General features: G+C 37.6%; 1 protein-coding gene across 5 annotated transcripts in view; it reads left to right on the top strand.

Annotated features, from left to right (window-relative positions):
- Nucleotides 1-27,785, top strand: part of kirrel3b (kirre like nephrin family adhesion molecule 3b) — a 235,026-nt gene that overhangs the window by 168,346 nt on the left and 38,895 nt on the right. For all 5 annotated transcript variants that reach the window (XR_012337292.1, XM_073815701.1, XM_065279343.2 and 2 more), the window contains exons 4-6: nt 864-1,021; nt 11,727-11,877; nt 23,499-23,604. Coding sequence is in view for 4 of the 5 variants with exons in the window: in XM_073815701.1 (XP_073671802.1) it covers nt 864-1,021; nt 11,727-11,877; nt 23,499-23,604 (415 nt within the window). In the remaining variant the exon portion in view is untranslated. The remainder of the gene's footprint in view (nt 1-863; nt 1,022-11,726; nt 11,878-23,498; nt 23,605-27,785) is intronic.

Below are 27,785 nucleotides of genomic sequence, written 5' to 3'. Positions count from 1 at the left end.
AGTAACATCATCAACATGTGTGATGATGTGTTGTTTGTAATTGCAAAATATGTGTTGGTTGCATCATGTGAACCATGTGCATGTCAATAGCTTTTCCTTATTCAGGCTAATAAAAATGTGCAATTTAAAATGTAATTGTCTTTCAGTATGCCTCGACCTCTTCTCGTTGTGTCCTTGTTCTCCTTCTTTTCACTTTGCCTGCTGCTTACTAACTTTGATTTTGTCTTGCCCCAGATCTGTACCATAATGAGCATGCGGGGCGATCAATAATTCACTGGAGTTTGAATAAAACCCAGGATGATCGGGCATGGTTGTGTTAAAGCGAGAGAGTAATCAGTACCATTCATGGACCTGTTTTCTTCTGATCTTAGCGGTCCTTGCACAATATCTCCTGCCTGCTCTTAGATTGCCTCTACACCCCCTCTTGCATTCTTCCCGCATCGCTATTACGCCCCGTCACACGTGCACGCTCGTCGGCGCTGTGGACTGATTCACAGTGTGATGATAGCTTCCACACACATACAAATCACACCTGCTCTCTTTAAATGCAGATCAAATTAAACCACTCTCATTCCTTGATGCACAGCCCACACTGTTTGCTTCAGAATACCATGAGACCTTTGAATGCTGTTTTCTAGTCACTTTGCCTGCATAGATGATATGAAAAGATCTAAATGAAAATGTGCAGGGACTGACAGTTAGTAAATGTCTAACCTTCAGCTGTTATGCAAGTCTAACACTTATGATTAGATATTTTAAATACTCGATCTCCCCAAACTGTCTCATTCTTATTTCTCTCAATGATGAAGACATCTGCCACTGCTTCTGATTGACAAAACAATGTGATTTTTCTCCTCATGCAGTTCCACCTGATGACCCGGTTATCATCGGTGGGCCCGTGGTGAGCCTGAGAGCGGGTGAACCCCTAAATCTGACCTGTCACGCAGACAACGCCAAACCTGCGGCTTCCATCATCTGGATTCGAAATGGGGAGGTGTTAAACGGAGCTACGTACTCAAAGGTAAGAGTTGTGTAGTACTCGTATGTGTATGGCAGATCATTTTGTCATTATTTTATCAGTAGTGTGTTCCTTAGGAATCAAACCCATGACCTTTTGCGCTGGTAATGCACCAATTGAGCTACATAAACACACTCTTATTGTACAGTATGTGCTGGCAACAGAGATTAAATCCAGTATGTGTCATGCTTAAAAGTAGAGCCTTGTGTTAGCAATGTAAAAAGGTAATGGGATTGATTACCAGAAAACACACATACAGTACTCATAAAAGATGTGTAGATTTATTCTTTGGATAAAAGCAAAAATTAATTTCTGCGTCATTCAAAAACATCCGTGGCTCTTTTATATGACCTAAAATGGACTATCTGGTGTTATTAATAAGTTTTGACTCAAAAACTTTTCTCTTCAGTCAAAAAACATAAATGAAAGGTTTTCCTGATGTTCGTATGAAATGGCCACTTGTGGTGAGATCCATCTGTGGTCGCGCTGGCACCATCTGCACTCGTTCGCTTTAGCCCTTAGCTCCATTTGATTGGAACAAAATCCCTCGAAATCCAGCCTCTAACTGGAATGACAGAGGCATGTTTGTCCCTCTTACCCAGGAAAATGTGTCACAACAAACAAACAGATGGTAAGATAAGGCAAAGCCATATTGTTTTCCCAGAATGCATCCATTCCTGCTAAAATTGTGTCCATCTTATAAAACTGATGTTTGTGTACTTTGCCTGCACAGTGTGCATCTTTCATATCTAGCCCAAATCCATAATGCCATTATGCTTTAAAAAAAATCTTCTCAATCCAATCAAAACTCATAATATTTCATTTTAACTTACCCGTGCAATCATCTGATGGGGTCAATGCGAGGCAGAAGGCAGCGGCCGGGTAATCAAAACAGCCACATGGATTTCCATATAAATAAAGGGCTATTTCAAGATCATTTCGGCTAACGTTGCCCCTCCCTTGGCATCATCCAATTATCATCTGTTATTTAAAGAGCAGATAAACACCATTGATTTAGCTGGTGTAACTTAATGCTGTGTTTCCCATCAGTACACTCACTATGGGAGGTGTCAATAATCGGAGGATGTGGTTGACACAGTGATGGAAGTGAGGGATGGAGAGTTTTGATAGGTCGAGACTGTTGAGCTTTCTCAGATTTTTTTATGCTTTTAACAAGCCACACTCAATTAAGATGGTCTAAATAATGGGAATGGGATAAATGCTCCAGTATCTCTCTCGGGGGGCTGGTCTGCAATGAGTGTCCTTCTTAAAGCTTGGCTTTTCTGCTGCAGGACATGTTTGATTGTAATAACTAATTATTTGTCATTCCTCCAATGCTAAGGTGTGTTATATTTTGACTGTTTAATGTGGATGTGCTGTGATAAAATACGGATAGATGTGATGTAGATTTGATGATAACTTGCAGCGGTAAATTTTACCTGAGGGGGTGTTCATAAGACTGACACGACACCTTCATAATTATAAAATGACACGTGTCATGAACATAAAGAAGATTTTATGACAACTGTCATTTAGTGTTTATTTGTTCAGTTATGTAATTTTTTATGCAAAGATGACATTGTTTGATATGTTTTTGTTATGACCACTTGACATAAACCAATACATCATAACTAGTCATACATCTGTCTTAAACATGATTAAACTGTGATTTTAATGTCCTGAAGTGTAATAATATGTCAAATCATTTTAAATACCTTAAAGCGGAAGTCCACCCTAAAACAACATTATGCTCCAACACTATATTTCATGACATATATGTAGTTGATTGTGCTGCCATCAAATGTACTAACTCCATATAAAAAATTAAAGCTTTTAACTGCTACAGTAACGGTGATTTGACGCGTCATCAAATCACCGGAAGAAAAATGCACGACTACATTAATTCTGAATGTTCTAAATGGGGGCGGGTCTTGAGGCGAGATGATTGACAGTAGATGATAACGTTTTTGATTGACAGCTGCACAGGAGCTAACGTTAGCTTGCTTTGCTCGTGTTTATAATAACAACAACATGATAATAACTTTCTACGTAGTATGTTTACCGTAGTTACACAAAACAAGCAACAACTAAGCCAAATGATGTTTCAGATATTTTAACAATTTTACATTACCTGAGTCCGCGGAAAAACTGGGCTGAAAACAGTACTCAAAATCTTCCTGACGAAAGTGCTGGCTGCATATTCAAAGTAGTGTAGTGGTGGGTCAGCTGAGGGTCGCGTTGATGTCAACAATAAAAACTCCCGGTGGCCTGAATTTGTTGTCCTTACATCCACATACTGCACAGGTTCTAGTCATCTTTTATCGAGGGCTTTGGTGATTTCCCCCTCAGAGACGTTTAAAGCGGAGTTACTCTTTGGATGGGTTCGTCTGCCGGCTAACTTCAAGTTGACTTGAGTTGATTTGAGAGCTAGTTGAGCGGTAAAAGAAGTTATTAGGTTTGTTCAACTTCATGTGGCGTTGCAAGAATCGACAGCGGGATGACGTCAAAGTACCGCGAGAGCGATTCGCGAAATCATACGGAGGAGTTTGCTTTTAAATCCCTTTCGCGGAACCTTGACGTCATCCAGCTGTCGGTTCCTGCGGCGCCGCATGAAGTCAAACAAACCTGACGACTGCATCGAACAGTGATTAGTGGGTGGAGCTAATGACTCAGTTTCGCGCAGTGCATTCTGGTTAATTGTGTCCATTAAAGACCGTTACGAAAATTCCGCTTCAACACACTATCAATCTAATAATCGAAATCGTGCAAATTTATTTATTTTTCCTCATGTATAATGCAAAGTGGACATAAATTACCCGTGATAAACAGGCTAAAATGTCTAGATTGGACTTCCCCTTTAACAAATGCAACAGACACGTCAACATATTATACTTAACTTTTTGTATGAGCACAATACATACAAAACTGACAACTAACAGAACTTGTTCTTCCTCACACAGATGGTTCTGACATAGAAGAAAAAACAAACAAAACATTTAATCAATTTAATTTAATGTAATTAACTTTGCAGCGATATGGACCCAATGCTGGATGGCTTAACCCATTATTGTACTGTTATCATTTAATTTTAGGTGAATCGGTCTCCACATGCAATAAAATATAATTGTATCAATTTTAATTATTATTATTGAATAATTGATTTTATTTGTTAAACACATGGAGGAAACCTAAAAAACATTATGAACTTAAAAATATTCATGACACTGTTATAAAACTATATGACAGAGTATTAACACTTAATTACATTTTAATGACAAATTATATTTGCACTGCAGCTGAGGTCAAGAAAAATATTCATGACACTGTTATAAAACTACATGACAGAGTATTAACACTTAATTACATTTTATTGACAAATTATATTTGTCCCACTGTAGATGAGGTGAAGAAAATATTCATGGCACTGTTATAAAACTATATGACAGAGTATTAACACTTAATGACATTTTAATGACAAATTATATTTGTCCCACTGTAGATGAGGTCAAGAAAAATATTCATGACGCTGTTATAAAACTATATGACAGAGTATTAACACTTAATGACATTTTAATGACAAATTATATTTGTCCCACTGTAGATGAGGTCAAGAAAAAATATTCATGACACTGTTATAAAACTATATGACAGAGTATTAACACTTAATGACATTTTAATGACAAATTATATTTGTCCCACTGTAGATGAGGTCAAGAAAAATATTCATGACACTGTTATAAACTATATGACAGAGTATTAACACTTAATGACATTTTAATGACAAATTATATGTGTATCACTGGTAAAAGTGGTTAGTTATGTTGTCTTGGTAATGTCAAGTTGTCATGAAAAGTTATGGTGTATTATTTAATGTCAAGTTGTCATAACAAAGACATCTCAAACAATGTCATCTTTGCATTAAAATGACATAATTGAACGCATGACACTTAAGTTGTCATAAATGTGAATAAAATCTCTTTCATGTTCATTGCAGGTGTCATGTCATGATTATGAATGTGTCATGTCAGTCTTATGAACACCCCCTCAAGTAAAGTGTTACCCATGCAGCTCCTTAAAGCGTCCTTTTCGGACTTCCTCCAGATCTCCAGATGGCACTGTAACCCCAAGCTCAGTGCTCGCTGCTCCTGCTGATGGCTCTGTGTGATTTTTATCTCCTCATTATCCTTGATTTCCTTTATTTGTGTTTTGCCCTTTATACGCGTGCTTGTTCCTTGCCATTATGTTCAGTTTTGAGCAATTGTACCCCAGGCATCAGATCTACAGCTAAAAGTTTGTATCTTAATAGAAATTGTATTTTTGGGTGAACTATCCCTTTAAATTTTCTAAAATCTCCAAGATTGGCCTTGTTTTCACATTCAACTGTACTCACATGTACAGTCTACATACATTCTGTGTGGTCTTGCCTTTTTTATTCCATAGCGATTACAAATAAACCATGTTAAGCTAGAAATCGTAAAATGCATTTATTATTTTATTAGCATAATAAGGTGTTATTTGATATCTTTTATAAAAGCTCAGTAATGCCATACATGTATTTACATTATTTATTAATTTTGTATTCATTATTTCATTTAATTTATTATCCACTTATAACGTATTGAACACATTGGTCAAAAACTGTTGTTTTTAATCATGCTACAGTATATAAATAAACGTAACACTGACAGCGGGTTCAAATGAAACAACCACATTGCATCTTCATGCATGTCAATGCAAAACACCTTGGAAAGCACCACAAAGCCTATATTATCTTTCTCTTTTTTTTCTAAAAATTCCAATACATCCTCTTTTCTTCCTCGCATAACTCTGAAATGTAATTTTACCTCCTACACTTTGTCCCTTACATTTGTGTATAATTAGTGGAAGGCTTTAAATAGTATTTCCTACCATTAAAGAATGTTATGATATTCCAGACAGATTTCTAATTAACTGTGCTATCAAACTGGATGCGTCAAATTGTTCCACGTTGCTGGAGCAGGTAACACGCAGAGCAGCTCCATAGACCAACGAATACCACCGTGTCACATTCACGGTTTTCTCGGCCAAATTTAGCTCCTTCTGTTAATGTAGGAAACATCAGCGCGCCTCCACTTCTCCACTCCCCACCCTCCTCTTAATTAACCTTCTTGCGGTTTTGCCACTGAAATTAAAAGTGGGAGAGGCGCGAAGCAAAGAGGCATTTAATTAATTGCACCGCAAAATGCTGGAAATTAATCAGAACTAGAGGTGCAGGATTAAATTGGTAAATCAAAGAATGCCTTTTAACCCCAGGAACGTAAGCAGAGTCGTACGCTTTTTCGAGTGAGATGGAAAAACAAAGCCGCAAACACTTATCTCTCTTAAAGTGAAATTATATCTGGTAGTAAGCGGTGAAATGCACGGATGTGGTGCCGCTCAATTACCGTGGCTGATTTAGGACACCTCACAGTGCTGGGCTGTGTTTGAAAAAGCATTTAAACCCAATGTTACTGGATTAATTATTTACATTAGCATGCCTTTTTTACATGACATCAATGTTAATTTCATCCGATTTGCCTGTGCACTTAAAAAGAATGTTTACTGATATTTGCCAGCCTTTAAACTGATGGAGAAATTGAAGTTAGATACGCACTTCCCGTTCAGATTTTGACATTTGACAAGAGACAGGCCTATCTGACATACATATACAGCTGAAAAACACACGGTTTGGCATTTCTAATTCCGGCCCAGGACTCACGCTTAAGCCTCCTTCACTCCCGATTCCAACTGCGCACTTCCTGACATCCTCCAGGCTGCACCACCAGAAATTATCTATTTGTAATTTGGAGCTATTTTAGGCCGGGCCCTGGTTAAGTGTTGAGTCCTTGGCTGTTTCAGGCCCCATTCAAGATTAATGACTTCAGACAGGCCCTGAGCAATGAGAGAAACAATCGGGACTGTGTCAGGCAGGATATTACATTGACACATCCCGTGGCTGACAGCTTGTGTCTCTCGGCTTCTGAGGTGAGCAGCCGCTCCGAGGAGCATCAGCCGTCACGCTCACCGCTCGCCTTGCACTGACAAACACAATATAGGTGTGCATTTGGTTAAAGCCTTTTATATCATCCCAATGTATTCAGTTTACCATATGATTTTATGTTTGTGCACATACAGAATGATTCATGTGTTTTCCATTTGTTTGTTTCCCTGTTTATCTTTTGCAGAGGTACAATAAATGATTCACTGCGTCGGTATGTTTTTTCTTGTTTCCCGGTAAAAGCATTTTTACGACACTTCATAAATATTCTCGAGATGCAAATTTGCATAAGATATTAAGACTTAACTTAGAAATTATGTTCATTTTTCTTACCTCGTTGGCAGATGTTTTATTTATTTTTTCGTTGTTTCTGTTTTAAGCATAGACCTCATTAATTTTTGTTAGAAAGTCTTTGCCGACAGGGTAAAGAAATTTAATTCAACATATATTTTCTGAGAATAAGTTTGCACATATCAAGTAAATTCATTATATACTAGAATTTAATTAGAGCTGAATTTCAGTTCACGTTTCCCAGTGTGCAATGTGAACAACCAATGAACGCCCGCAGTTTAGTGTTGCTGTGTTATGCATTAAGCATTATTATTACTTTTGAATGCCCTGTTGTTTTTGCTGCAAATATTTGTCCTATATAGAACAAATTCTCTATGTTTAAAGCACATGCCTCCTCATTTCTGGTGCTTTCTGTCCCCGAGCTCATTCTCTCTTTCTCTCTCTCTCTCTCTCTCTCTTGGTGGGATGCTGAGTGCAAGGTTTCATTACAATATTTCAAATCAGTGGCAAAAGGAAAAAAATGAGTTGGTAATTACTACTATTAGCGAGCTCCTGTCACTGGCCCGCACAATGACATGACTAACCATTAGCGTGTAACTATTATGGTTCAAAAGTACATTATTCTTCTAGATTCTTTGGGAGTGCTGATGACATTAATACATGGTCTTATAGAGACACAGATGGGGTCTTGACTCGCCTCCCACGTGAGTCAACGCTTCTGGCATTGAAAAGGCCACGAGAGCGGCTGCGGGGGCTCGGGCTGAGGGGACATTTTGCTGGAACAGATAAAAGTGAGAAATTCATACAGTATAAATGAAAGATTTTTCTCCCGTACTGGTTTGTAGGTGGTACAGCATGATGTATATCCCAAAGGACCAAAAAGTTTTTTTAAGCTCGTGCTATTTCTTCTTCAAATTCATAACATCATTATTTTAGCACAGATTCAACAGGAAAGCTTTCAGAAATTACTGCTAGTCTACAAAGTGCTGAATGAACAGACAAAGAGAGATTCAGTGGGTGCGTGCGTTCAAGATTCTACTTTTAATGTACGCTTTTAAAACGTAGACATAATTACGATTCTTTATCGTTATGATTATTTTGCATACATAATTGCGTGCATGGAAAAGTCAATCCTATAATTCAGTGCAATTAGCTTATTGAGACTTATTGATTATTGTTCATTTAATACTTAAATGTATAAACTAAAAAAAGTTAAACCTTATTTAAACGAAAAATGTAGAACTTTTCATGTAACATTTGTTTGCTCTTTATATTTTTATGCTTGTTAAAATATTGCAATGATAGCTAATGCTAAACTCGCACGCCGTGTTTGTACAATATGTGGTACAAACGCTGCCAGTTTTTGACTTGTGTGGTTAAGTTTAAAATGCACATCCCTATTTAGACAGCAACACTAAACTTTGGAACAGAGCCACAGAATGCCAGGGGGACCCAAAAGGTAAAAGATGAAAACAAACAATGAATGTAATATAGAGCATCTTTACCAAGAGCTTCGTGCATCATGGTGTCTCTCTCCTGTCATTCTGCAACAAAATAAAAAAAAACAGTGCCTGCTGGAGTGGCCAATTTATTTGTTGGTGACGTCATGTTGGTCATAGATATGTATAACTAGATACAACATTCGACTGCCCATATATGTAGACGTGTCCACCATTTTAGACCGGTCCTGATGCATACGTCACTCACAGATTTTCAGTATACACGGTATAGCCTTTGGTAGTTTGGTTGTAAATCTTGTAGAGATTTCAATTCCTGGAAGAAAATAAGTTCACAGGCGAGAATGTGTTGTATTTGTATATGTACCAACTCAGTAAGGTGTAAATGTTTGGTTTACAAAGCAGCATGTAACATTTGATGAATATACAGTAGTACGCAGTGGCGGCGTTTCACGAAAACCTAGGGTATGGCAAAAAATCTTCGTACAAGAAGGCCATTCTCAAATAACGAATCTATGAAACCACATAATATGTGTACTACATACTCCACCTACCTGTACAAAATCATACTACGATTGCTCTAATGTAACTTTACACTTACTGAAAACAATACGGAAGCAATACAAATGAAAAACAAAAATAGAAATCATGGTTGTTTAAAATGCTTTTCAAATGTTGTAATTCTTAACTAAGTGCAACTCAGCAACAGATACACTAAAACAAGATAATCAAAACATACTGTAACATCCCCGTGAGTCTGTTTGATTGTTAAAACAAAAAGATTTTACTTGCGAAAATAAAGATTATAACAGCAGTGGTTATCATGAGACGTCCTGCAGAGACTTCAAGTTTCGCTGCAAGAACGAGAGGCTGATGACATCAAAGTACCCCGAGGGTGAGGCGAGGAATCATCGGAAGAGTTTGCTTTCAAACCGCTCTCGCGGCATGTTAATGTCATCCGCATGTCGGTTCCTGTATTATAGCAGGAAGTCGAGCAAACGTGTAAATTGTCCATTTTAGTGATGTACCAATGTTCAGAAATGTTCTACTGAAAATTTTTAAAATAATCTTTAATGAGCATCATTATTGCCTGTTGATTTCTGGTGTTTTCTAATGCTAGGGTATGGCAACTGCCATACCCTGCCATACGCAAATGCCGCCCCTGGTAGTACGTTGTCGGCGCACAGTCAGTTTGCTTGCTCTCGGGCTTGGCCGGGTTGCCAGGTTTGCGTAAAAATTAAATCTACCACAATGACCTTTTACAAAATACCAAAACATTACTGTCATAAATAAAATAATAAAACCTTAATATTTACAGCAGGTGAAGAAAACCCTTCCACATTTAATCTTTAAGAAAAACATTAACAATCATTTTAAAGTAATCATATTCCACAGGAAACCACCAACTTGGCAACACAGCGCCTTGGAGCGTTCCAATATGGCGGACGATCGGCATACATACGCTGTGTCCCAATTCAGGGGCTGCGACCTTCTAAGGACGTATTTTAAGACCGATTGCGTCACAGCAGCGCGACTTCAGGCTGGTAAGGCCGTCCCAATTCGAAGGATGCTTAGAATGAAGCCTCAAAATGCGTCCTCATTTCTCCGCGCTGTTAAGGATAGAACGAATGGATCCTTAACAGCCGAGGATATCCCAAGATTCATTGCGCGCCTGCAACGGCAGCTGGATATTCTAAAATAAACAATTAAAACCTTCATTAAATAAAAGTGTGTATTTATCAAAAAAAGTTTGTCACTGTTTTAGTATTATAAGTTATGTTTTGTGTTAATATTATTATTATTTTTATGATGCATATATTTCTAAGGTTGATTAATTTAATTGAATATACTGTTGAATAGTTTAATCTAAATCTAAATAGTTTAGTTCATATTTTCTAAACTAAATTAATATTTTTCTGATTTCATATTTATTTTAATAAGTCAGAAACGTTTCCGCTATGTCCTGCTGACAGGCGCAGGTGATGCCAATTATGGGTCGTCCGAAGGTTAGACCGTCTCATTTCAGTTCTCTTCACGGTTTTCTGAGGCTGCCACCTTGAAAGACCGAGTGCTCATATTTAAGGTCGCATGCTTAGAAGGTCGCAGCCCCTGAATTGGGACACAGCTATACAGCGGCCCATAGAAACAGCTGCTAATGACGTATCTAATTATACATATCTATGATGTTGGTTAGCATCTCTCTCTGAGTCATCCCTGTGTGACAGAGAGCGCAGATACTCTTGAATGCTACCAGATGGCTCTGTGCTGTATGGTGGGCAGGCGAGGCCCATCACAGCCTACGACCACTGGAAAGAAAAGATTGATTTCCTCTGCGGAGTGTGACATGCTACACGCCACAGAGTTACTCTCCGGCTGCACAAAGGAGCCCCAAAACAAGTGTTTTTGTTTTCTTCGGAAAACAATCGGTCCCTGAGTAGAGAGGCAACTGTTTGTCTTCATTTTCCCTTGGGCAGCTGGGTAAAAGTGCCATGTTGAATCACGGCCCTGGGATACATTTTAAATGATGGCTTTTGGGTAAACCTTAGTGCTGCAGGTTTCATTGAAACACCTAAGAAACTAATGCACAAAGGCTGCAATGCTGATAATATGCAAAGCAGACATCCATTTAGAAATATACATGCTGTGATACAGTGCAGATATTTGAGGTGTCATTTCTATTCTGTTTATTGATTTCAGAAACCATGCGCTTGTCCACTTTTATCACTTTGATGATAAATCTTTAAAACTTCAACATCACCTCCATGACTCATATTTCTCTGTAGTGCTCGATACAAATAAAACAATACTGCATGGTAGAATTCACTCTCTTCACGCTATCCACACCTTTGGTTGTCTTTCATCCTTAATGAAGCTCGGTCTAAAAAAGTCCAGTTGAACTATTTATTTACTTTTTTTCTCTGACATTAATACCTTTTCTTTCTAGACTCTTCTTCGAGATGGAAGGAGAGAGAGTACGGTCAGCATCCTCTACATTTCAGCCTCCAACATCGAGTCTGGTCAGAAGATCATCTGCCGGGCCTCCAACAAAGCAGTGCCCAACGGCAAAGAGACAAGTGTGACTATCGACATCCAACGTAAGATTAACATTCCTCTTTTTCTTAACCTGAATAATGCGGAAAAGCAGCTCATTACTTTTAATGGGTATGCACTGCTCTCCGTGATTTTTGAAAAACATTTTTTCCAAATAAGAAATATGTTTGAGAAATACATTTTGGAATCTTTTATCCAAATGTACTGCCTCTGACACAATTATAATTTTATACTGACTCCCTCGTACTTTTCAAGCCCTCGCCTGTTCCAGCAAACATGTGAAACCTCCACAGAATTATTATACAGTTCTGTATTTGCACTTTTGCACTGCTCAAACCTCCATCGATAAGGTTAAGTCTGATTAATAAGGCAGCACATGGTATTTAGAGACCCATTACTGGTGGCAGCTCCATTGAGCAACTTTATGCATGACATAAGAAGCTCTTTGTAGCGCAGAAGGAAGCCAGGGTGCAGGGTGAAGCTATGTGGAGCAGAGCAGACATTATAAGGGATTAATATTTATTGGTGTTGCACACAGAAGTTTGCATGGATGTGTTTGTTATAGGAAGTAAGCAGCAGATGTGGCATCTGTAGAATAGCTGATGTCAGGAGAGGTTATAAAGAAGTGGGCACAGGCAGAATGGCTTTCAGCGTGGGTGAATGCAGATCACCTTTCCTATTTTGCATAAAGAACATAAAGCATATTTTTAAAGAATATTTTACTTTAAATGTTTGCTATGTGACTTTAACTACAGTATATGACATTTGGAGGTTATGCACATTATTCTCACAAAAAAAAAATGCGTGTAATAATAAAATAATTATACTGTATAGAGAGAGAGAGAGAGAAACAAATAGAGAGAGAGACCTAGAGATGCCAAACACTCCACGGCTGACCAGATATTTGCGCCGCTCCACTCGTCTGCGTTTTAATTAAACCACATGAGAAATTGGACCTATGGTAATTGATCTCGGATACAGCGGGGAGAAATTTTCAGAATCTCTGTTCTTTGTAATTTTATTACATCTCCCGTCCATTGAAAGATGGAAATATTTCAAATGTCCTGTTGCAAAATTCACCGAAGTGGAAAGGAATATCCTTGCGAGACAGGCAGGTGAATGCGAAACAGGCACCGAGCAACTACATAATGAGCTTTTCAGAATTACATGCAGTCCGCTTTTGAATGACTAAATGAACAGGCGTCTGACTGGGGTACATTTACATTGCTCTCCTGAGCTGGAGTTCGGCAAAATATGAGGTATTAACTCTAGAGAAGAAAGCAAATAAAGGAGGATGAAATGCGGTGATGGCGAGTTTCCCCTCTGTGTATCAAACACTAGCAGGTGTTTAATGAATAAGTTATGATGGTATCAGCAGGTGGGATAAAACTAAGAATGCAAACCCTCATCATCTCCGATGCAGAATGGTATGAATTTCTCCACCAGGGCCTCCTCGAGGCCACAAGGGGGCCCACGTAGCCATGCAGATCAGTTAATATTGATGAAGGACAGCTGTTTGCTTATGCACACCATAGATATTATGAGGTAAAGCGTATTGCTGTAAGGCAAAAAAAAAAAAAAATGTTTAGTGTATGAATACATGCACATTCAGACAGATTATTTTGGTGGAAATGGGAAAGTCAGTAAGAATTTGAGTCAATACAGAAAATACATATAAATGTGATAAGTCCTGTTTAGGTTTTAAAAAAGACACATGCATTTTAACCACGATTTACTCCGATTAGGCATGCATAACAATTTAACCCGATTAACCTATAGCAGAATAAAAGTTTTTGTTTACATCAAAGATGCGTGTGAACTGTGTATAATAACTTTGTATAGATAAATGCACACAAATACATGTATATATTTAAGAAATGTTTACATGTGTATATACATTTTTATATTTATGTATAATGTATATTATATATAAATATAAATAGTTAATATATAATTTTTTTTTCTTAAAATCATACAATCATGTGTGCATATTTATATATACATAATTAATATACACAGTTTACACATACACTCACCTAAAGGATTATTAGGAACACCTGTTCAATTTCTCATTAGTGCAATTATGTAATCAACCAATCACATGGCAGTTGCTTTAATGCATTTAGGGGTGTGTTCCTGGTCAAGACAATCTCCTGAACTCCAAACTGAATGTCAGAATGGGAAAGAGAGGTGATTAAAGCAATTTTGAGTGTGGCATGGTTGTTGGTGCCAGGCCGGTTTGAGTATTTTACAGTGTGCTCAGTTACTGGGATTTTCACGCACAACCATTTCTAGGGTTTACAAAGAATGGTGTGAAAAGGTAAAAACATCCAGTATGCGGCAGTCCTGTGGGCGAAAATGCCTTGTTGATGCTAGAGTTCAGAGGAGAATGGGTCGACTGATTCAAGCTGATAGAAGAGCAACTTTGACTGAAATAACCACTCGTTACAACCGAGGTATGCAGCAAAGCATTTGTGAAGCCACAACACGCACAACCTTGAAGCGGATGGGCTACAACAGCAGAAGACCCCACCGGGTACAACTCATCTCCACTACAAATAGGAAAAAGATGCTAGAATTTGCACACGCTCACCAAAATTGGACAGTTGAAGACTGGAAAAATGTTGCCTGGTCTGATGAGTCTCGATTTCTGTTGAGACATTCAGATGGTAGAGTCAGAATTTGGCGTAAACAGAATGAGAACATGGATCCATTATGCCTTGTTACCACTGTGCAGGCTTGTGGTGGTTCTTGGCACACTTTACACCCCTTAGTGCCAATTGGACATTGTGTAAATGCCACGGCCTACCTGAGCATTGTTTCTGACCATGTCCATCCCTTTATGACCATCATGTTCCCATCCTCTGATGGCTACTTCCAGCAGGATAATGCACCATGTCACAAAGCTCGAATCATTTCAAATTGGTTTCTTGAACATGACAATGAGTTCACTGTACTAAAATGGCCCCCACAGTCGCCAGATTTCAACCCAATAGAGCATCGTTGGGATGTGGTGGAACGGGAGCTTAGTGCCATGGATGTGCATCCCACAAATCTCCATCAACTGCAAGATGCTGTCCTATCAATATGGGCCAACATTTCTAAAGAATGCTTTCAGCACCTTGTTGAATCAATGCCACATAGAATTAAGGCAGTCATGAGGGCAAAAGGGGGTCAAACACAGTATTAGTATGGTGTTCCTAATAATCCTTTAGGTGAGTGTATAAATGATGTAAAAAAAATCTTTTATTCTGCTATAGATTAATCGCGATTAATCGTTATGCATTCCTAACCCCAATGCATGTAAAAACTTCACCACCATTCTGCTGGCTTTTTGTTGTGATCTTCCTGCCGCCATAACTTCACCTTTATTGTGACAAAAAGTATCATAAAGATTGATTATCATATGGATAGTTAAGCAGACAAAACAACACATATAAATGAAGAAAATATTTGCCATCCACCCTCAAAACTGCAGTAAACAGTGAGCATTGCAGACTCGACATTTAAGAAAATCAATACGTTTTATTTCGCCTTTTTCTTGTGTTGTGTGTGTGTGTAGCAAGATCGATGTTGTGAGTTTAGTTGCCATCCGTGTTGCCATGTTTCCTGCACAGGCTTAGATACAGAACAGACAGGGAATCAATGAGTGACCCCAGGTGAACGACAGACATTGCTTATGTTTGTCTCTTTAAGAAAGTGAAAACAGGTCATGATGTGAACTTTAAATAAGGAGTATAGCATACAAAACTTTAATAAGGTGGAATAGAATGACAGAAATTTCCCCTTCCTGCTCGTAGCTTTCTGTAATAACTTTCTGTAATAGCTTTCTCCATCTCAATTCCAAATTTCAGTCTTTGCTGGTGAGAAAAAAACTTTCCTGAGCTTTCTTGGAGCGAGGAAAAACAGAAACCCTCCCAATTGTATTTCTGCACCGCTCACATACTTTAATCTGTAATGCGGCAACGGATACATGAAGAGTGATACAACCACTGAAATGACCCTGTGCTTTTGTACTAAATATTGGCACTGTTGTAGTGCCAGCTAGAGAATCCAATTAAATTTAATGAGTGAAACTAACCGTAATATAACAGAAAAGATTAGTAAATGAAGACTTTGATATACTACATGGGCCGGATGAAAGAAACTTAATGAGAGATTAAGACAGACAGATCCATTGAAAAGCAAAATGTGTTACAATGTGAATGTGTGTGGGCATGATTTCATTGTGTCCATCCTCTAATGTGTCCACTCCTGCTATTGTCACTCTTCATTTCCAGTCATCTAATTGACCACTTGGTTTAATGTGATAATGTCATCGACAACAAAAGTAATTAAAGGCTTTTTGAATTTTTCCTCCGCTCAGATAATTCTTATTCTGATCAGTGCAGGCCTCAGAGACAGCTGCTCTCTCTCTCTCTCTCTCTCTCTCTCTCTCTCTCTCTCAAAATAAGGTCTAAACGAGATGTGTCCAAACATTACTTACTGCAGTACTCTACAGCTAAAACCTGTCAAATTCAATGTCTTATCCTGCCTACATTTTCTCCTGTAAGTAATCATTTAAATGCTTAGGAATTAGATTTACCCTACATCCCAAATGTAGCTAAACCTAAGCTCTCGCTGATAATTTTAAGCAAATTTAAATATGAAATGTACTTAAATAAGCTGAAGAGGGCATTACTTAGTCAAAGCCAAAAGAAAAAAATGAATGTCATACAATGCTGGCCTTAAAGAGTTAAAATATGGAGAATAAAATTGTCTTTTTTAATACAAAAGAGCTTAATGTACTATAAAAACAAGCATTCACAACTCTGATCATCCTCCCAGTAATAAAAGAAGGCATTTATTAAATCAAATTTTTCTTTTATATAATGTATGTTCAATAGATTAATGCACAAATGCAAAGCATAATTTCTCATATATCACGATAAGAAAATGGCCACTTTGTAAAACAGTCATAAAAAGTTCTGTGGTAGAAAATAAAGTCATATAAAATCTGTTTTTGGAGGAAAAAGCCTAAATAAATACAAGCATTTTAAATGTATGTTTGCTTTTTATTACAATAAAACATTGTGATAATAAATGCGGAAGACTAGAGTCAGTGTTCTGAATTGTCATCTTAATGTTGTGAGAAAGTTTTGTACTTCACACCTTGTATCTAATCGTATTAAACGCACAGATGGAGGTAATTAGATAAGTGAAAGGTATGACATGTTGCAAGAATAGATCCATTAGCAATACATTATTCTGAACAATAATAAGAAAAAAACTATTTTGTTGTGTACATCACAAGTACAGCGCCAATAAAATGTCAAGCATCTAACTAAAAGTGCAACTAGTCTGCATATTAGTTATGGCTCTATAGAAGAGTGGAAAGTTATGAGTTAGAGACAGTAAAGATTAGTTAAAGCAACAATTTGTATCCATACCACTGCAGTACAAATTGAATCACCGGAAGCAATTTGCAAACAATTATTATTAAGGATAATGTACAGTATAAGGAAAAGTTACAATGGTATTAACACAAGACAAATGGTTAAAAAGAGTCAGATATGACTGAATATAATCAGTGATGAGTGGATAAATCAGATGTTAATTCATAATAGTGCGATTCAGCTATTAAAGCTCACATAACACACACTGTTTTTGCTTATCTTATAATAGAGTACTATATGGAGTAATATTAAATCCTTTATATATTTAAGAGTCTTTAGTTTTATCAGATTTATAAAAGACCAGCTTTTCTGAATAATGGGCGTTTCACACTACATGTGGCAACTGCGAGAATTTAGTTCTTTTTCGATAGGAGACGTGCGGAAAACGGAAAAACGGGCGATGGTTACAGAGGTGAAGCGGAGTTGGTCCACACCAACCTTGCTTGTGCACCCAAAATCATGTCCCTTTTGCGGAGACGGCTCTTCATGGCAGGCGCCATTGAAGATAAACATATTTGCACTAAATGTTGCACAAAACGCTTCCACTACACGAGAAAGCTGTAGCCGCGTGTCGATTCCGTTGCTTGCCGCGTAACGTTTAAGTAAACTTATTTAAAACTACTAAAAGGGAACAAATGATTGCCAACAAAACGCATACATTTGATGTATAGTTTTACTTACCGACTGTGACTTATGACCCGGTTGGGACTGCCCCATTTCACCTTTAAAAAACACACGCACAACTCTGCTGCCCCAGATAAACAAACTATATGTTGGGTTCTTTGGGAAGCTGAACAAGCTTAAATTTCCCTCACAAACAACAACACATTTCTTTAGTGATGTTGATTTTGTGTCCGCTCTTGGTTGGTGTGTGCGTGCACTATTCCGGTTAACGTGTCCATATAAGGACTTTCACTGTACTTCCTGCAATGAAACTACCCATAAAAGAAATAAAGCAAGATTGTTACGTATGAATTCTAAAACAAAACAGTCAGAAACTTGTATGAACCCTGGTGCAGTGCATTCGGCACAGAAATACTCTGTTGCACGTTTAACTGCTTTTTGGACATTTTGCATGGAGAATCCAACTCTGAATCCAATCCAGAGATCATTAAGTTAAAGAACGATTCAGTGACCAATTCATTAAAAGATTTGTTTCACAAATCAGAATGCATGGTTATGCTAAATGTTTATAGAATACATGTTGCATCCAACCAGCACATTAGAAAGACAGTCCAGTAGTCATAGCTAAAGCAAAACTTTTGTACATTCAAAGTGCCCGAAATACAGACTGTATTTCGTTTCCATCTGTGAAAGAAAGCAGATGCTCCAAAACTCAGTGTGAGATCTCTGTGTCTGTGCTGTCCTCACTGTGACACAGATTCAGTCGAGTTATAAAGAGATTATACCCCCCCTCCTCCCGTTGATACCAGGCCATCATCACTCTCATTCTCACTGAGAACAGCTGGCTACAGTGACCCAGAGAGAATGGAAATCAAGCTTTAAGAAAGGAAGAGGAGCCATTTTTTTGGCACCACCCTCGTAACTCTGGGGAAGTTGGCCAATTGTTCAAACCCGCCATCTGCTCTTCACTTTGAACTTCCGATCAAAAGCTGTCATCTCACCACTGGCCCCTCCCTCCGTTTTATTTTATATAATCTTTCTTCTTTATATATCTCCTCTCCTTCAGTGGCATTGTTTTGCAGGCTGTCATTGTTGCAGTCTTGCTTCAAACCTTTGTGCTCTTACTGCTGATGAAGCTGAAGAACTGCGGGAGCTGCATATTGATGGCCTGTCGGGTTCGACTCGGCCCGGAGAGACGACTCATGCATTTATACATCAAAGTGACAAACAGACTTCCTTATTAAGACACTGTCTGATGATAGATTGGGGGGGATCACGGGGGTCTTTCCGTGCTGCCGACAACCGTCCTCCTGAGTCTGGGCCTTTAAAATGACGTATTGTGTGTCCTTTAGGGCTAAGTGTCCATCTAAAGGCACTCATTTCATTATTTAAGATTGAATGTTAATAAGATTCTTAAGTTTTATAAGTAGTAGACACTTGATGGCTCTTTTATCCCTCAAGGGTCACTCTCAGAAGACTTTAAGTGGCATCAAAGAGAATCATGATATGCTTCAAAACAGCTAAGGCACAAATTGAATGTTAAGACCCAGTAACATTGCCAGACAAGTGCAATGTTCGCTCCCTTGGTGTTGGACTTCCTATTTTCAACAAAAATCAGCCTACATAATATAAAGAACATTCTGTGAAAATATAACCTTGATATATCTTTAATACTGACTGAGTAAGGTCATGTTTTTTTTTTTTAAATGAACATAGCTCCCACAGTCAGTTTTTAGATATAGAACCAATTGGCTGTGCAAGCATAATACACATCTCTCTCATGTGCACTCACCTCAGTTCCAATTAGCCGTTGTAAATGCATAACACGTATCCTGCTGGTAACCGGGCAGCTCACGGCACAAATCAGTTTGTCTTTGGTTACACCAAGGTGTCCCGTGGGCCCAGGAATGAGGTTCGGTGCCGTGCAGCCAGAGAGCAGCCTGGCACAGGTGCGTGTCTGTGTGTCAGAATGTGTGCGGCCAACAAAAGGCAACATTGGTGTAGGGCGACACCTGGGTTGACCACCGGGACGGTGCTGTGCCCAGCTGAGCTCCTGCGAGGCACATGCTGGTCTCCAGAGGAAACATACGCCACATGCGCACACATTGCACAACAGCAATGAAATGAGACTCCAGCTGAGTCAGTCTTATTCCTCAAAGGTCCGCTGATCTTTGTTGTTGGAATAAAGCAGCGCCAGCACAGACTAATTTAGTCCTACATTAGTGTAATAAGACACAGAAAACATTGATGTGGAATTGCTGGCTCCCAAACGCATGACTGGCACAAGATCTGGTCTCTCTCTCTTTCTCTCTCTCTCTGTATCTCGCTCATCCTCTGCTCTCTCGTGGATGTTGAATCACTGATGTGTGCTTGCTGCTTTTCTTCTGTGCTTACCACTGTCCAGTGTTGGTTAAAGCACAACAATTAGGTCTCTTCATTTTTTTACCATCCCTTGAGACTGGTAAAGCTGTTTGTGTTGTATTTTTTTTTTCAGCCTTTACATGGCCAATGAAAAACTATTCATGGCATGAGAGAATACAAGTGGCATGTACTGTACATCTGTGCAGCTTTTACATTACATTTTCTGTACATTTATGCATTTAGCAGACATATTTATCCAAAACAACTTGTAGTCGCATTCAAGGTATACATTTGATACATTTACATAACACAATGACCTACTAAGCTAAGCAAAAGTTTCACAATTTTTTTTTTTTTAATATATACACATACAAATATATCAAATAAAAAAGAACAAACCCTCTGCTTTCAAACAAACAAACAATGGCGTTTTGTCCATCTATATTTTTTCTCTGCTTATAAACTCTTAAATATGGGTATTTTTCTTTAAAAAAAAATGTAAGCAAAAAGCTAAAATAATTGCATTTTTGTGAAGGAATTTTGATAGAGATAAGATTCAGAACGATAGTCGACACAAACACAGAGTTAAAAATGTGTAAATAATTAGTAATTTTGGCTTCAGTTTTTTCATGAATTGGGTAATTTCCATTTGGTGGATAATCGCGGTATTGGAGATTAACATAAAAAAAAAAAATCAGGAACATGTTTTTTATGCATTTTTTTTTCTCTTAATTGACGAGATAATTTATCAATGGCGGGGAAAGAGTTAAGCAGTAAGGTATGAGAGGCTTAAAATTTTGGCCAGTACCAGTGTTGTGTGTAATTAGTTATTAACTAATTAGTTACTGTAATTTAATTACTTTTTCCTTGAATAAGTAAAGTAAGGGATTTCTCTTATTTTTCCAGTAATTTAATTACAGTTACTTCTGATGTAATTGAACTAAATGTTGTATATGGACTGTAGAACTATTATATATAATACAATAGTGAATTTAACCACAAAATTTAAAGTCTAATGTTAAATTGCATGTTTTATGTATCCTTTGATGAGTTAATAAGAATAATGGTAATATTCTAGTTTAGTTTCTAATTCTCACTATTAACTGGTTGGTTAGCATTAATATTACTGAGATATTGGCTGTTTATTAATACTTAAAAACACATATTAATGCCTCATTCTGCAAAACCTTATTCTACATCCTTGATCCTACATAATTTCTACCAATACTTAAACTTCAAAACTACTTTACTAAGTATAATAAGCAGTAAGTATAACTATATTCAGTCAAAAGTATTTCATAGTAAGTTAAAGGTGCTCTAAGCAAATTGACGCGTTTTAGACCATAAAACATTTTTTGTTACCTACAGCAAACATCTCCTCACTATCTGCTTGCTGCCTGTCCGCTGATCAAACTGTAAAAAAACGCGATCTCTGTAGACAGCCCAGGCCCACAAACGGCAATAACAACACAGTGGCCAAACCTAGCACCACAAAACAAAACAAAGTGTTTCAGCCAATAAACGACAAGAAGGATTTGCGGGTGGGGGTTGGGCGCGTTCATGAAACCACGAAAGGGAGGGGGAGGGGGAGGAGTTAGCTACACTGTAAAAAAAATCCGTAGAAATTGCAGCTGGGTTGCCGGTAATTTACCGTAGATTTAAATTTATGTTATTTACTGGCAAAATTTTGTTCAAAGTTAAATGAACATTTAACATTTACAAGTCTTTGTCTTTACAGAGTAAAACTAAAAAAACAGCATGAAGCAAAATGTTCTGGGAAACAAAATCTGAAGCAAAAAACAGAAAAAGGTTGATGATGATTTCTGGTTCCCAGAATGCTTTGCATGAGACTTTTATTGTTTAGTTTTATTCTGTAAAGATAAAGACTTGTTAATATTAAAAATTTATTTAACTTTGAACAAACTCTTGCCAGTAAATAACATAAATTTAAATCTACGGTAAATTACCGGCAACCCAGCTGCAATAACATTGTAATTTCTACGGATTTTTTTTACAGTGTACCCTCCGTCTGTTTGAAAACAATTCAAACGTCAACAAAAACTAACGTCTCGCAGATTCGCTTAGAACGCCTTTAATAGTAATAGTTGGTCCTTAAAAAGTGCGACCAGAATAATTTATGTATTTTAATATGATTTATTAGAGCTGTTTCAAGCCTATCATTGTATCGTTAACTAAATAGGATTTAGTAAGTAAATAGTAATAAGTAATTAAATACTTTTTGGAGAGAGTAATTTGTACAGTGATCTCATTACATGATTGAAGATGTAATTAGTAACTAGTAATTAATTACTTTTTTGAGTAACTTACCCAACACTGGCCAGAAGTGGAACTATCCAGCCTGATCTCATGGGAATTCATACATATTTTATGAGTTGACTAATTTGTATGGATTCGTATGAAGTAGTCGTACAAAAACGCACAATTATGAGAGAAAACAGTAGTGAAACCCCGCCCCTAACCCCAACGTCACTGGGGTGAAAGCAAATTGTACAAAAATGTACGACTGTGGTCGTATGAATTAAAACAAATTAGCCCACTTGTAAAACACGTATGAATTCCCATGAGATTGTGTTGAACTATTTGTTTTATAATTTTATTAAATTATCATTGTTTTTTATATTTTTTTATTTTATTACATTCCATTGTCATTATAATTATTAGAATTTATAGCTGCAGTGTTACAAAGTCTCAGAAATTCAAAACTTATTGAAATAATTGTATTATTCTGTACTGCCTAATTTATTTCTTTGCAAAAGTTTTTTTTCCTTCGGTACAATAATACGTGATTTGGTTAAAGAATATTTGAAAAAGGCAACATATTTAGTCAGGTAATTAGAAAGGAAAGAAAAGATATTAAGTTAATGGCTGCATAAACTGTGTGTTTGTTATTAATATCCCAATTTAAATGCTGTTATGCTCCGTTCTTTCTTGTTTTAATTGTAATTGAATGCTTTGTGATAAAAAGCATTTCTCCAATTAGTCCTCATTTAAGAAGATAAAAGGTGTGATGCTCATTAGTTTACATACAGTGCTTCTGTTGTTTTGATCTGTTCTCTGATTTTAATGCGTTTTGATGTTGCCAAGTTAAAATGCTTGTAATTATTTTATGTAGTTTTGCCTGATCAATTGCTCAGATAATAGCAAAAGTAAATTTAATGCCATTTTGGATGACAACAGATTTTCTTATGCATCCACTTTTTAATGTTACTTTTGCCTTTCTGCAGATTTGCCATTGGTTAACCTCTCTGTGGAGCCTCAGCCTGTTCTGGAGGGAAACCTGGTGAAGTTTCACTGCTCAGCTAAAGCCAATCCACCGGTCACCCAATACAGGTAAAACACCTGATATTTGTTACAAATAGCACCAAATAGCCTATTTAGCTATACATACTTCATACAAATCAGTGCTGTAAATTCAATTGTGCCGGCACATCAATAACGTCAAATCTCATTGGTTCTCAAATGTCATGTGATGAAACTAGCAAATGTTAAGGCATTAGAAAGCTTGGAAGTGCCATTGTATTTTTTAATATAACTCTCAATGTCTTCCTCTAAATATGGCATGGGCTAATTTAAATTTTTAAGACTTTAATGAGTCTTGTGAGGATAAAACTGATCTGACTGACACATCTGTATTACGAAAAATAGATATTTCTGGCATTTAGTCTATGATGCATATTATCAACTATTTATAGAACCGTCTCAAAGCAGAAATCCACTGTTTGGCAACCATTCACTGCATCTTAGCCAAAATGAGGACTGTGGGTGTCACACAGGGCATTCAAATCAAAAGAAAGATGTGTGTGTCTGACACACTGATCCAATATCCAAGAATAATGCTTTCTGTCCTCTTCAAGCGAATGAACATGAGGATACAATACAAGCTATTTATTTCCGTGAGATGTAGCATTGGCCTTGCAGAGGACCAATAGCGGGCCGATTTGTTAGAACATGCCTTTCTGTGTGGGGTTTAAAACTAGGTGAAAAATAAAAGGACTAAAATCAATAAAGAAGGGAATTGCACTGCAATGAATCTAGCTGGACTGGGGAATAAAATGGATGTACAACATAGTTGCAGGTGGACAAACGGGGATGTTTCTTTTGGATAGATTGTGGCCTTTTGAAATGACAGATGCTGGAATCAAGAACGCCGTGTTTGATTACCCATCACGCCTGGGGGGTTAGCTTTTTATTTTTTTAGGAATGGAGAAAACATTGTCCATTTCGGTTTTGCACTTGAGTTACAGACAATGGAAGTGGCATAGCAATATATCCGAATATGTCAGAATGTCACAAGACTGTCAGGAAATGTATACACATTGTATTGACTTCATGCAAGATGTCATGTTACCTGCATGCAAGATGTCATGCACTGTCTCTATGGATAGACATTAGGATGTGCAGCTGTCAGAGTCTATATTCTGAAGGACAGGACAATAATGTGAACGTCTAACATGAAGTTCTCAAGATTTGAAATTGTAAACTTTCGGGACAGGTCCTCTCTGTGATGACCATATGCTTCTCTCTCTCTCTCTCTCTCTCTCTCTCTCTCTCTCTCTCTTTCTCTCTCTCTCTCTCTCTCTCTCTCTCTCTCTCTGCTGTGTGCCATGTAGCAAATGCTGACATTGATCTGGAGGAATTTTGTGGCATCTCGCTTGTGAATTTAATAAGTCGCTTGATTGACGCGTGCCTTGATGACTTTCACTGTGGGAGAGCAATAAAAATTTCAGAGCCAAAGTCTAAATTAATGATGGCTTTCCAACAAAGACTTACGGTCCATAGTGCTTTAAAATATCCCTGACATTAACATGGGGTAATTTTGTTGCCCATTGATTGAGAGACTGAAGTAGAAATGCTATTATTGAGTCTCTGACATAATGTGGCGTGGTGAAAAGTGGTAAGTACCCGAAATCATGTGCATTCAGATGGATCATTGCCGGTCTAGTTCATTTCATAATATGGGAGTGGGAAAATATGCGGTTGTCAATCCGGAAAAAAATGTTGCGTCTCATAAGAGTGAACACAGCATTTCTTGGCAAACCTTGATGGTGTTTCTATACGTTTTGATATACAGTATATTGAATATTCTGCTGGTATATATTGCTGTATTGAAGATACAGTATATGCTATATTATTATTTATATTAGTTTGTCTATCTTTTACTTATTTATTTGTGTAGTTTTTGTTTGTTGGTTTATGTAACTCCTGGAATTTGAAAATATAAAAAAGATATTGCTGGAAAAACTAAACATGCCCCAAGCAAACACGTTTACTGTCCAATCATCATCATAACAATTATGTTTCAGTTGTTGTGCACGCTGGTTCAGTGATAGTTAAGCTTTGTCGCATATTTCTATAGTTTTTGAGGTAACTGATGAAGGTTTTCATGGTGGGCTAATGGCTTTGCTTATTGAGCGTTTGATGCGCACATGCAGTTTGGTTGTTTGTTTTCCATGTCCGTGCTCCCCAGCGACACTCAGAAGCAGCCAGACATGATTCATCGACCACGAAACGGCACATGAAACACTAACCAACAGCTGCAGATGCAGTCGATATCTCCAAACAGAAAATGAAACTCTGGGCGGCTGTCCCGAGCGGTGATAGCGGCCAATGAAAGGCCATGTTGTGATGGTATCATAATGGAGTGAACAGCAGCTTTGTTATAACCTGGAATGTGTGCGTGGCAAGATTCCAGACTGAGAAGACAGACTCACCATCTCCTGCACATGTCCCGCTCAAATGAATATTGAAATATCAGCTGTCCCAGTCCAAAAAACAAAAACAAAACAGGAATCCATCAAAATCCAATTTTTATAGCTGTTGATTGCACACAAATATTGTATGTCTATCGTAATCTATCCAAATGAACCGCCAGAGACAAACATTGTGTTTTGGCCATTTTTTATTTTGGAACAATATGTGAGGGTAAAAGTGGAATGGCTGGACCTAAAACTTCTCCAGAGCATCAAATATTCATTATATGTTTACGATTATTTGCTGCCTGCCAGTATAGGATTTTCCAGCATTTGTGGTAACTGTGAGCTTTTTTATTGAAGGTTTTCATTGCTTTTCACTTCTTTTCACCCAACTAAATGAAACAACATAAATATGGAGATTTGAGATACCACACATCATCATTGTGGGCTGAAAACACTGTAATATTTTATAAATATGTGAATGTGCCAAACATTTTTTACCTCCTAATTCACTCCAGAATAATACAGGTGAACTAAAGTTCACATTGTTTTGAGTATCTGTTTGATCTCTATTGGGAGATCACATTTGATTTGTTCAGAAGATCCTGACTTAAGCCCAGTGGAGTCTCTGTGCTCATGAATGTTTTGGCTCTTTCGATGTGCAGCACTTAATCCCTCAGCTCTGGCAAAGCTAACCCAACATTTGGGTCTTTCCTGCAGGCCAAACCTTCCAGCTTGTCACCCAGTGGACTTAAACTAACACATGTGGCTTCTTTGGTCTGTACTGTCTAAGTTTTGTTCTGTTAGTTTTATTGATAAATATTCCACACTAACACCAATGTTGGTGTTACTCTGACATATCTCCATGTTTGCCTATTGACTATTGACCAACATGAGGCTTGTAAGGTTGGCGCTTCACAATACTGTTCACCATAATAAAAAAATAAAGCAAATAAATTCACAAGACATGCTTAAAAACAATGTTAGATACATTATATGAAGAGCTCAGATACAAAAGCTGCTTAACCTTCTGTAATAAATGATAAAATGATATTGACCTAATGCTCTTGGCACGTATTAGATCGTTCATCGAATAAGTATAATATCAATTTTGTTTGCTTCAAATCCGCCTAATCCCGGCCTAAGGCCATTAAGAAATACCAGTTTGTTGGCAAAGTTTGTTCAATTCCAGAATGATTTTTCAGCAAAATCCTCTAAGTGCACGGAAGAATGATGGTGCATGTACATTGTTTATCTGGTTAAATTAGGTTTACCGAATATATTAGGATATTGACCAAATTTCTGAGCCTTTAACCTTTTTTCAGAAGGGGTAGTGAAGAGTGTCTTTTTTTAAACACGTTTAAAGAGTTTTGCATCTGAGCTTTCCGTATGTTCCTTTAGCTCAGTTGGTAAAACATGGTGCTAGCAACGCCAGGATCATGGGTTTAACTCTCATTCGGCTTTCCCACTGTGCTGCGCTATGACACCCATTCAGTTAAATGGTTTGCCACGCGAGGATGGTTTGTTGTTGCATCGACCAAAGCACGAGAGTGCAACGGCATGGTGAAAGTTCAAAATAGTTTAACTTTTGTGCTGCGTTCTGTGCAACCCGATCTCATGAATTTCCGTGGGATAGTCACATAATTTTTTGCTCATTTTTCCGTGGCATTCTCACAGATCTCTGCATTTTTCCGTGGCCCTACCACGGTTTTTCTTTTCCGTGGAATTCTCACGGATTTGTTACGTAACTGTTTTGTCCTGTTTTATTACCATTGTCGCTTCTGTTTGGGGTTAGATTTACATAAAATGACATCCTTA

This window comes from Paramisgurnus dabryanus, chromosome 9 (genome assembly GCF_030506205.2).
Source record: "Paramisgurnus dabryanus chromosome 9, PD_genome_1.1, whole genome shotgun sequence".
NCBI lineage: Eukaryota > Metazoa > Chordata > Actinopteri > Cypriniformes > Cobitidae > Paramisgurnus > Paramisgurnus dabryanus.
The sequence above is the reverse complement of the archived record's forward strand: the minus strand, read 5'-3'. Positions and strand labels throughout refer to the sequence as shown.